Source organism: Mytilus trossulus, chromosome 1 (assembly GCF_036588685.1).
Source record: "Mytilus trossulus isolate FHL-02 chromosome 1, PNRI_Mtr1.1.1.hap1, whole genome shotgun sequence".
Taxonomy (NCBI): Eukaryota; Metazoa; Mollusca; class Bivalvia; order Mytilida; family Mytilidae; genus Mytilus; species Mytilus trossulus.
In genome coordinates, this window is record NC_086373.1 from 78,788,943 (window position 1) to 78,801,363 (window position 12,421).

General features: G+C 32.2%; 1 protein-coding gene across 1 annotated transcript; it reads left to right on the forward strand.

Annotated features, from left to right (window-relative positions):
* Positions 1-1,183: 1,183 nt before the first annotated feature.
* On the forward strand, positions 1,184-9,299 carry LOC134686279 (mesencephalic astrocyte-derived neurotrophic factor homolog). Its single transcript, XM_063545952.1, has 4 exons — positions 1,184-1,461; positions 5,784-5,908; positions 6,475-6,616; positions 7,390-9,299. The coding sequence occupies exons 1-4, from the start codon at positions 1,371-1,373 to the stop codon at positions 7,581-7,583; spliced, it is 552 nt and encodes a 183-aa protein (XP_063402022.1). The 5' UTR covers positions 1,184-1,370; the 3' UTR covers positions 7,584-9,299.
* The last annotated feature ends 3,122 nt before the right edge of the window (positions 9,300-12,421 follow it).

Sequence of the window (12,421 nt, forward strand, 5' to 3'; positions counted from 1 at the left end):
TATCTGGGAGGCAGCTAAAATCTATACGCAGCAAAAAATCCGAAAGTTCGGTCTCTTTCTTTATTTTTTTTTATATCGGAGGCAGCTCCGAGTCAGTCACGGATCTGTAATAACCCTTTTTCAAGCACTTTATTTTCTAATGCCACCTCAGTAATTTTAAGTGAGTCTAGAAAAACTGAATAGACCTGTCAAGCGGTTAATTGTTTTGCAGTGAAACCAATAAATCCAACTACAACCGTGACAGAACGTAACAGTAAACATGAATCTAACAAAACGTTCCCATGCAGAGGCGGAATTAGGAAAAACAGTTGGTTGCTTATATAGGAAATCACTGAAGCGTGACTGGAGCGGGCTCCCTCTTAGGCAGTCAATGGGCCCCCACTTATGAAAATTTCTGGATCCGCCACTGCCAAGGTATACAGCTTTCAAACCAAAGATATAAAGATACATCTAGCTATCTTCATCTAGAATCATTCAAATTGAATCTTCAAAAAAAGACAAATGCCAGTCAAAACAAATTGTACCCGAGTCTAAAAGGACTTCTTTTTCAGAGGGTGTTAATTTAACAGTCAGTTTTTCATCGATCTCATTCTTAAATAAATACAATATTACTGATTGCCATTTGGAAAAAAGTGACTATTCACTTATACAAATTACCCTCTTTTTGGGTCTTTGTCCAGTGAGTTGGCATGATGGAAGCCTCCAGGTCCGTGTTGACTTATAGATGGTCCGAGCTCCTTTATACTATCCGATCGAGTTGAACTTACAAACGGTCCGAGTTGGCTTATTTGACGGTCCGAGATGTCCTTTTTGTAAACTGTCCGAGTTGTCTCGCATATTTTTAAAGATCGGTTAAAACTTTTGTTATTGTGTGTTGTAATTACAGGTTAAGCATAGTGTTTTGGTGAGATTCCATCAAAAGCTGTAGCTTTTCAAGGATTTTATTTTATTTATTCGTTTGAAAACAAAATGTTTATTCACAGTCAGTTTCCGCGTATGATGTGCTAGATATCTACATGATTGCGATCAATAATGGTTATAATTTTTCCAGTAGTTTCAGATGAGAAGATTTTTGTAAAAGTTAACGGACGGCGGACTGCAAGAAAAGTTCAAAATCGATTGTACATTTTACTTCCGGAATTATCCGTTGTTGGTATTCAAAGCACGTTTCATATCCGGTGCAATTTTATCCAATCAAATTACGCCAAGTACATGTGCTTCCTGTGATACACGTCTGTCAAAATTTGCGTAAACGAAGTAAATACTCTAAAACGTCAAAGTTGAATGAAACTTAGTAAAAAATTCAGATAATTTATCAAAAGATTCAAAGAAAACTCAGTTAACTTAATTGTGCTCGTTGTAAACTGAGAATGAAGATTGAAATTGTATCTTGGGTGGCACTTTCGTGTCTCTGGTTAATGATTGCCGGTTCTGCCGCTTTGAAAGAAGGGGAATGTGAAGGTAAGAAATAATAACTGTCTATATACATTGATGTCAGTGGCTCACTCGTATTATAATTTCTCTACGGGACATAATTGGTGGAACTTGAATAATCAGACTTTGAACTGTTGGACAGTCTCCTCAAACTTAGTAAATTTGAGGATAGACCGGTGGCACCCCTTTATTTTTACCACGACATCATGGCTATGGGCACATTGAAATGAAGAGCACCGAGGAAATTTAACCTGGAAGAATATGCAAGCAATACTTGAACAAATATTACACTTTAATGAGGGAGGAAACAACTTTTCAGTTACAAACATGACAAATACATATATTTCAATGCAGTACATTTCACTTCACCAATACACCTTATCGCTATGTGTCTGCCATTACTGGATATCACACAGGTACCCGTAAAATTTTGACGTCATAAAACAAAACATTTGACGCCACAATGGAAAAGTGATTGTTGTATGCGTCAAAAGGTCAATCAGCCGGGTCAGACGGCCGAGAAGGCTAATAGCGATAAGATGTATACAGACTACTGATTTTTGTGTACAAAATGATGAAAACCTGTATCTTGGACACATCTGGAAAGAACATACCAAAGATAAAAAATAAAGTTAAACAGTCACAACCAGATATGAACTTAAATTAAGTACAACATTAAGTAAAGACCCTGATAAGAAGACAAAATAGGAAACATGCAAACTATTTATATATACAAATACTGAAATAGGCACTAAAATAAAATGAAAATGTTTGTTCATGGTTTAGACTATTGGCTACAGTGCTGAATGCCTCATGTTCAATCCTTTAATACATGGGGCACTGGAAATTTCAGTAGACAGTACACTTGTTACATACATGTAGGGTGTTGTTAGTCCTTTGACAAACATATGACTTCGCATTCTTTTTCAATTTTGTAACGTTTTTATACTGATATTTTCATTTTTTATGTTTTTTAATTCGAAAATTGATAGTAAAAAAAATATATCAGAACAGCAAATGGAAAGAGTAAATAATGCCCCCAAGGTCATATGTTATAGGACTAGGGTGTTGTCTGTCCTATGGTCAGGTTGTTGTCTTTTGACACATTCCCCATTTCCTTTCTCAATTTTATGATTTACTCTCCCACACACACATCTGGTAACCAGACCAAATTTTAAATATAATTGGTACGTTTTCCCCCTCAGTTTGTTAAAGTGGCCCCAACTTGGACCTGGAGATCAATGTATTGATGTCTCGTTGGTTTGTCTGTTCCTGCTGAGGAGCCCTGTTGTTATCTGCAAGTACTTGACTTCCTCCACCATAAATAAAAGACTTTCCAGTGTCCTAATACTTCCTGTGTAGGGTCAGAAACATACATACATGTGAACCTCCCGACAGGAGTACAATAATCCCGTTTTCAGAGGTCTCCTCCCGTCCTCCCGTTTAGGAGAAAAAAACTCTTGTGTATGAAATATTACATGAATGAAAATTTTTGAATGCCATATTTGATAATTTCCTACTACCGTACGGGTGTAAATTGTAATTGACACCTGTGTTAAATTTCACCTGTAAATCATAGCAGATTTATAATTATATGGCTTCACTTGACAGCTTGGGTTTCAAACATACTGGTAATCAACGATGTTTAACTCTGGCTAACTGCCGTTATGTAATAAAAACTTTGTGTATTAAAAAAAACAATTGTTACTTCCCTTTGAATTATCCTGTTTTAAGTTATTTTGCTCTCAAAAGTGTAAATTGTAAAAAGACTATAAATGAATGATATTTTAATCAAATTATCATAAAAGGGTGGTAATTAAATGAATTTAAATGTTTTGGGACAAATAAAAAATATATGTTTATATAAATTATTTTAGCAGTCTAGACTTCTTTTCAAGGATTTTATTAAAAATTATATTCTAAGTCTCTACAAAATTGTGAATGGAATTTATATAAAGTACTTTTTTAGTTTAGACTGAATAAAAGTCCCAGTTAGGTTTATATCTAGTAAACTATGAGACTGAGAAATGTGTATGTCAGTTAATAAAATTTAATTAATATAGTGAACAAAATATAGCAAAACATTACACACTGCCTAAGTCTTTTTTTAAAGTTTTCTAGAAATATGACTTTCATAAAGCTTAAAAACCTTGCAATACTATTGTTAGTGTTTGTTATTTTTCTTATTAATTAATTTATCATGTTGCAAATATACATTTTTCATATTATAGCTTGATTCGGGTCCTTTTTTTATGACTAAATCAATTAAAATATTTCACATTAACTTATTGATTCAAATCAAATAGACACTTCAGTGTTTAAATAGTGGTCATAATATTTTGTCAGATGAACCTGAAATATAGCATGTTTCTTTCTTATTTGTCTATACAGTTACCAATGATAAGGAGATGAAGACATGAATACAAATCTATACAGATAAGATAAATAAATATAATGATTTATTTGCAAGCAGTGAATACTCAATTATCAAAAACAAAACCAAGAAACAGATTCTTCTTAATATTTTATTTTCATTCAAATAGAAAGGCAATAAAGGTACTATGAACATATTACAATTTGATGGAAATTTGAAGAAAAACACCATTTCTACATCATACCGTTACACTTACGACAAAATTTATGTCGATAAAAAACCTCCTGATCTGAGTCCTAATCTCCTGACCAAAATTTCCAAATCTCCTGATCTGAGTTTCACAGTCCATCACATTTATGAACATATATACTGTTCCAGGTTGGGTTAGGGGTGTCCTGGGGGTGGGTTGTATATAATTAATAAGGGACACATCTCTATTAATCCTGAAAAGAGAGCGTACACAGATTCCACTATTCTTTCCCAGAAATCAAGGGGTGCTCGGATACATTCATTGTACATAAATCTTGTTCATATGTACATTCAATGGCAGGAAATTAGGCTTAGTATTGGTAAACAAGGAAGTAACTGAGACACACAACTCATACATTAGTGGTTATAAAAAAAAACCTATTTAAATTAAACCATTTTGAAAGTACATAAGCATACAAAATATTCAAAAACAAGGAATACCACATTTACTTACTACATGTACTAAAGAAAAATAAGTAGCAGAAACAGACCTTAACCAGGGTAAGGCACTAAACCTACAATATACCAGACAGTGTTTCACAAGATCAGAATACAAAAATATGCTTCACCAGCCATCACTAGTAGATAAATTGAGAAAAATCAGTCACCAAAAAGGGGTAAAACATATACTGAATGATTGAAATATTATGAAAGCGATGAAACTAAACTCTCCAAGGAAGGGGCATTCTTCTTTCAACAATCTTCTATCAACACAAAGGAAACATGCTAATTAGATGGATTATATCTGCCCACTATTTAACAATAAATATTAATCAAATCAGAATTCAATGGAATGCACTTTATGAAAACTTTTGGAACATATTATTTTCCCAATTTGATGCAGTATTTTGAAAAGAATAAAATTCCCAACAACAGCAATTGCAAGCTGCCTTACACATCAATACATAAGTTAAGGAACACAAAAAACTTTGTCTTTGTGAGTTGCATAATTTAAAAGACAATATATGAAATATGAAGTCTTCTGTGTAAGAAACTATCATTGAGCTGTAGTTATCTGTGTGTCTTTTTACTGTAGTCAAAATATACACTGACATGACTGATGTGACCATGTCTAAGACTTCTAAATGATTTTGATATAGGGTCAATACCCAAGATATCAGTATACAAATCTTTTACAATGTACACACGTAATAGTTACAAATGCAGAAAAATTTGGATTCTTACTTGTTAAAACACTAACCTCTCTCAACTTATGCTAGCCTATACTAATTATCAGTGTAGCTCTCATGTGGTGCACATGGAACAATCCAAATATTATTGAATGCAAATTATTGCCATTTTCACTTATTTCCTGCTTGATACCTGTTTGAACCATGGTTTTTCAATTGGTTTATAAAAATGTATTATATACACTGAGCAAGGGGGACATTTTGCTATCTTGTTTACTTTTGTACAATGATGGCACTGTGTGAAAGCCACTTCTCTGACACCTAATTCAACAGAAAGCTCTTACTGGGTAGGTTTGTTTGCCATCATGTTGTTGATGATATTAAACCATCAATTTGATTTGACCCTTTTAATGGAAGGTAATTAGGGACTTGTACCATATTTTTATTCTAGTACATTGTACCACAATGACACTTTGTGACACATTCGAATTCCTTATTTATTACACAGCAGTGGTTACATTTCACTTGTTAGTAGCCATGTATCAATTTATAACTATTAAAAAACTGATATGGTATTTATTTGTTTTGTTTTTTAGTCTGTGTCAAAGTTTTAGACAGATTCGTCAAATCCATTGACGAGGATGTAAAAAAGAGTCAAGATAAAGTAGAACAAGAATTGAAAAATTTCTGCAAAAAATTGAAAAATAAAGAAGAACGATTTGTAAGTATATACATTTGAATCAGGTATTGTCATGTGAATAGATTTTTTAGATCTAATTTTCTAATTGAATTACGTGTGAGCAGGTGCTACCGGATGAGCTCTCAAATGTTATTGATGCATGTTTGATTTGAATATCATCATTTATGAGTAATAAGAATTAAGATATACAAATTTGAGGGAAATCTTATACTTTCTATGATGTGCTATAGACAAATCATACAAAAGAACAAAAAAAGAACAGATATCATAAGGGTTTTTCAACAGCCATTACACACTCTTGCTGCAATGCTGTTTTATATATGTCTATGATGATCTTTTGTGATTTTGGCTATTTTGACACTTTTAAGTTGTATATAATTGAGGTGTTTTATCTAAAAATCAACAGTCCAATTTATTCTTGATAAAAGAATGAAACAAAATATTGCTAATAACCATGCATTATTCAAAACTTATTGCATGTTTCAACATTTGACAAAATTTCTTTGTTTTCTGTGTCTAGTTAGGTAATGCAGAGTATATTTTGCATATGTTTTTTTTTTTATGTAATAAGGATTTTTATATTTTAGTGTTACTACATAGGTGGACTAGAAACTTCAGCAACAAATATTCTACGTATGATATCTAAACCAATTGGCTACCACATGCCTGCAGAAAAACTGTGTAGTAAACTGAAAGACGCAGATGGTCAGATCTGTGAACTGAAATATGGTAAGGATTTGCTTTCAGTTAATAAATGTTGTTTGATCAATGATTTTGACCATCTAAAATTCATGAAAAATTAATTGTTCATTTTAGCTCACCTTGTTCATCACTTATCGAGTTTTACATCACAATGGCACAATTTGAACCAAACTTTAAAACTATCACACTTAGGATATTGAGACTTTTTTTGAGTTACAAAAATTTTTCACATAATCACCCTTGTGGCCACCTATTAAGCTAAAATAGAACTCAACATGAATTTTTATAACCTGACAGGTATAAATGTTTAGAATTTTAAAGATCTTCCAACAGTCCATTTGGGACAGAAATTGTCTGACAACTTTTTAAAGGAGGTATTGCCCTTTTATGACAGTTTTTACCGTTTTGTATAAATCTTCTGAGCTGTAATTATCAGTTGACAGTTACCATATTCAAAACATTTTTTTTGTTGGTAACATATTATTTATCAAGTAGTTGCAGGGATTTTACAGATATAAGACACTGACTGAAAGATGCTCTTTTGATTTTTTGATTATTTCTATAACATTGTTTTGTTTATAAAATTAAGTGTGCTGTAAAAACAAATCTAATTCTTTGTATTAAATTTTATTACTTACAATTCAGTTCATTTAATTATATAGCTACTTGTCTATGGTTGAAAACTGTATGATGCCCTCTAAATGTCTTTAAAAAGTTATATTTGTGGTTGGGTGGTTGTCTAATTGATGTTTATCCCATGTCATTCATCAATTATAAAATCCACTCTTCGTTTATTTCAGATAAAGAAATTGATCTGTCATCAGTTAATTTGAAGAAATTGAAAGTAAAAGATTTGAAAAAGATTTTATCTAACTGGGGAGAAGATAATGCATGTAAAGGATGTGCTGAAAAGTCAGACTTTATTAAAGTGGTAGAGGATCTAATGCCCAAGTATGCTCCAGAGGCTGCTAAAAAGAGGAAGACAGAGTTATAATGTTAATAACACTTAGGGAAAACAAACTATTATAACTATTGAGTATTGTTAGACTATTCAAAGGAAAAGAAATTTTTGTTTTATACATCTGCAGAAGTTTATGGCTGTTTAGTGGTATTTGTTTATGTATAGTTATTTTTTACTGTAAAAGAGTGCTAAGAAGTCTATTTCTTTCAAACTTCAGCTTTAAAAACTCAAATACAATTTTTCTTACACCTACATGTAAATAAGGGAAACATTCAAAGTAAAACCCCATTACAACCATGTAAACAGTTAAAAAAGATGGGTGATATTAGTATATGTTGAGCTACATGTATATATATTAAATGTATTTTGTATATGCTGATATTTGATGAAGTGCTGAATAAATGATAAACATTAAAATATTTTTGCACACAAATGTCTTTCTTATGCATAAAACAATTAACAATTTCCTGTTTAATACAACTTAAAAAATTTATAAATTTGAAATATATTTAGAAAAAAAGGATTTACTACAAAAGCTTATCTACAGTTTTAATGTTAAAGATTACTTGACGCAAGTTTGAATGTGTATCTCATGAATGAACAAATGTATGAAAAGAGCTTTTTGATTCATGGATCAATGCTGTCTTAAGTTGAAAAGAATATATATTTTAAAATATAAGGAGACAGCAACTAATATAAGGAAAGAAAAAGTGGAATGTTACATCATTACTTTAACTTAATATGATTATGATGTCTGTTGTACTAAATATTGTAAACCTATTTAGAACCATCATATGATGATGACTTAAACTGTATACTTTGGAGTGTAAATGTACTATTTTTTAAAAAGTTACTTTTATTTATAACTTATTTGTTTATTTAAATGAAAATTATTGACTTAATTTATTTTCATGTGTCTGTACAACGATAATTTTCCAAGCCAAGCAAAACTTGGAAAATAGTTATGGGACTTGACCATCATCAGTCTTTTAGTTTTTCCTCTACATTGATCACTAGCATGTCATCACCAAGGTTGCCATTTCAAACCACTGCATGTGGATAGATTTATATTACTCCAATTTTAAATGAAAAGAAGGATTGCCAGTTTGACTGATAAAGGATGTAGTTCACTACATGAGTATTCTGGCTTTCTCCATCTTTGACACTGAATTTTATGATAAAGTCTAGGCAACTGAAGGTTGAGTCAAATATCAACAAATACTCACAGTAAAATGCAAAGGCACATTTACACATAGGATTATTCATTGTTTGATTCAATAACCCTTTGCAGCAACTTCGGTGCTTTACTCAACATCATCAAATAAAGAGGGATTGAAAGTCATAAAGATGTGTTAAGTACTTTTAAGAACAAAAATATAAAGATAAATGATTAAGTCTAAATTTTCCTTGCAATTTTTATTAAATGTGTATTTTATTTAAGTACTTTAGTAACAAAAATATAAAGATAAATGACTAAGTCTAAATTTTCCTTGCACTTTTTTTTAAAATGTGTATTTTATGTAGTAGAGATATAAAAGTATATTTGCACAGAGTATATAAATGTTTTGACTGTTATGGTAAGGGATATGAAAGTTGTAATGATGTATGAATGTAGATTCACTGCACAATGTGTCATTAACTCAAAGCGATCTTGTGATATCATCATGTCATTTAGGTATAGTTGTAAACGTATGGTGTGAGTTGTTAATGAACAGAAATATTTTGTCTAAATAAAATATCTTTATGTTATGAGGAGTTTTAACTTATCTTTTACATGTTTAACAATTCAACCATGTTTTTTATAATCTTTCTGTGTCTTGCAAGGATTTGTATCAACAGGATATTGTATGTTATTTAAAACTAGGAAAGAACAACATAGGGATAGATACACATATAGAGAATATAAAGAATTTTTATACGATCACAATTTTTGTCTCGCCTTGACGGAGTCAAAAAGCGAGACATAGGTATGCTGTTTCTGGCGACGGCGTCAACAATGTATTAGTTTGTGATTAACTCAGTTTTATGGGGAACCACTAGTGGTATGTCAATGATAATTGATGTATTACCATTGCCACATCTCATTGCCATGGAGATTATTTGGCTCCGCCCCCTCAGTCATGGTCTATTGACTTTGAATGGTTTGCTTACTTTACATGTATTAGTTTGTGATTAGGTCAGTTTATGGAGATCCACTTGTGGTACGTCAATGATAATTGGTATGCAGATGTATAAGCATTGTCACATCTCATTGCCATGGAGATTTTTTGGCTCCGCCCCCTCAGTCATGGTCTATTGACTTTGAATGGTTTGCTTATCTTACATCTATTACTTAGTGATTAGGTCAGTTTATGGAGATCCACTTGTGGTACATCAATGATAATTGGTATGCAGATGTATTAGCATTGTCACATCTCATTGCCATGGAGATAATTTGGCTCTGCCCCCTCAGTCATGGTCTATTGACTTTGATTGGTTTGCTTACATTACATGTATTAGTTTGTGATTAGGTCAATTTATGGGGATCCACTTGTGGTAGGTCATTGACATTTGGTTTGCAATTGTATTAGCATTAATTGGCACAATTCATTGCCAAAATTACAAAAAGGCGAGACATATCTCTGTGATAACAGTTTATTAATTTAGGTTGGTATAATGCTATGATGTCATCGACCGAAGACACCTTTGGTTCCTAGAAAATAACTTTAGGTTAAGTGAATGGATCTCTGAATTTTTTTAAGAAGTTTCAAGACCACAAAAGGAAGGTTGGGATAGATTTTTATGATGATGGTCCTAACTGTTTAGGAATTAGGGGCCAAAAACAAGCATTTTCTAGTTTCAGGATAATAACTTGTGTTTAAGTAATTTGATTGCTTTGAAATTTTTAGTTTCAGTTCTCTAACTTAAGTTTACATCAACCAAATGTTATGAAACTTGTACACAATGCTATTACATTGTACCACAAAACACAGATCAAGTTTGATTTTGGAAGCTTCACTTTAACCTTTCTAGAGTTATGTCCCTTTATAAATGAACAAGAGTGCACACGCTAAAATGTCCCACCTTCTTTACTAATCATTGATATTATGTTGATAGTCTTAAGTATGAAGCTTTATTAGAAACTGTCACATAAACTTAACATTAACCAAGACAACTAAACAAAGACCAATGAACCATGAAAATGAGGTCAAGGACAGATGAACCATGCCGGGTAGACATATACAGCTAACAATGCTTCCATGCAACAAATATAGAAGATCTATTGCATAAAGTATGAGAAACAGACCAAAACACAAAAAATCAAACTATAACCACTGAACCATGAAATGAGGTCAAGGTCAGATGACATCAGCCAGTCGGACATGTACACCTTACAGTCCTTCCATACTCCGAATATACTAGCCCTATTGCTTATAGTATCTGAGATATGGACTTGACCACAAAACTTAACCTTGTTCACTGATCCATGAAATGAGGTCGAGGTCAAGTGAAAACTGTCTGACGGGCATGAGGACCTTGCAAGCTACGCATATACCAAATATAGTTATCTAATTACTTATAATAAGAAAGAATTTAACATTACAAAAAATATTAACTTTTTTTCAAGGTAGTCACTGAACCATGAAAATGAGGTCAAGGACAATGGTCGTGTGACTGACCGAAAGTTCGTTACATGAGGCATCTATATACAAAGAATGAAGCATCTAGGTCTTCTACCTTCTAAAATATAAAGCTTTTAAGAAGTTAGCTATTATAAACGCCGCCGCCACTGCCGCTGGATCACTATCCCTATGTCGAGCTTTCTGCAACAAAAGTTGCAGGCTCGACAAAAATTGCAGAATTTTTAGTTTCTTTTCTTGACATTTTTAGATTGCCTCAATTAAATGGTATATGAAACTTATACACAATGCTCATTAACACAAAACACAGATCAAGTTTGATATTTGGAGGCGTCACTTTAACTTTTCTAAGTTATGTCCCTTTATAAATGAAAAAATGCTGAATGTATTTGTTCTTTTACTTTAATATGACTCTTCCAAATGCTATGAAACTTGTACACATTACCAAGGACGTAACTACCAAACAACTCAAATCAAGTACATTTGTACAAAGGAGTAGGTCCAGTAAGACCACTTTTCGGCCTCAAACTATAGCAGTTTTACAAAATTGTTTAAATGTAAACGTTCACTCGGTTATTTATTGGATAGTAGAATGGTTCTGCTACATAAATATGGGCTGTTTTTTACAATACAATGCACATATATTGGGTACTAGCACCAATAAGTCATGCTTAATTACTGAAATCTTCACAATTCTAGCATTTTAGTTAAATTTTAGACGGTTTCCGAGTAAAACGAAAGTGGCCGCATTCGTGTTCATCCAAAAAATACTGAAATGTAAGCTGTATTTGATGATAATACATAACATTTATAAAGATTGAGGATGAACACGGATGCGGCCACTTTCGTTTTTGACAAAAACCATCTGAAAAGTTATATTTTTTTCGCATATTTGGTAGATTTTTCATATTTGACCTTGAATCGGATCGTTTTTTACTGAGACTACTATAACACTATAATACTGTGTTATAGTAGTCTCAGTTTTTTATGACTAAATAAGTTAAAATCTTTCACATAAATTAATTGAATCATATCAAATAGACACTTAAGTGTTTAAATACTGAAATTTGAGGCCAAAATCGGTCCTTACCGGACCTACTCCTTTGGGTAGGGTCACTTTTACTGTTTCTCAGTTATATAACTACTAGAGTTAGATCTGATATTGGTGTGCAGTTGTATAAGCATTGACACATCTTAATTCCACGGAGATTGTTTGTCTTTGAATGGTTTGCATAGTTTATTTATTAAAGT

Coding starts and splice junctions, on each gene's coding strand:
- LOC134686279 (XM_063545952.1), top strand. CDS start 1,371: ATGAAGATTGAAATTGTATCTTGGGTGGCACTTTCGTGTCTCTGGTTA. Junction 1,462..5,783: donor GAAAGAAGGGGAATGTGAAG/GTAAGAAATAAT, acceptor TTTGTTTTTTAG/TCTGTGTCAAAGTTTTAGAC. Junction 6,617..7,389: donor GATCTGTGAACTGAAATATG/GTAAGGATTTGC, acceptor CGTTTATTTCAG/ATAAAGAAATTGATCTGTCA.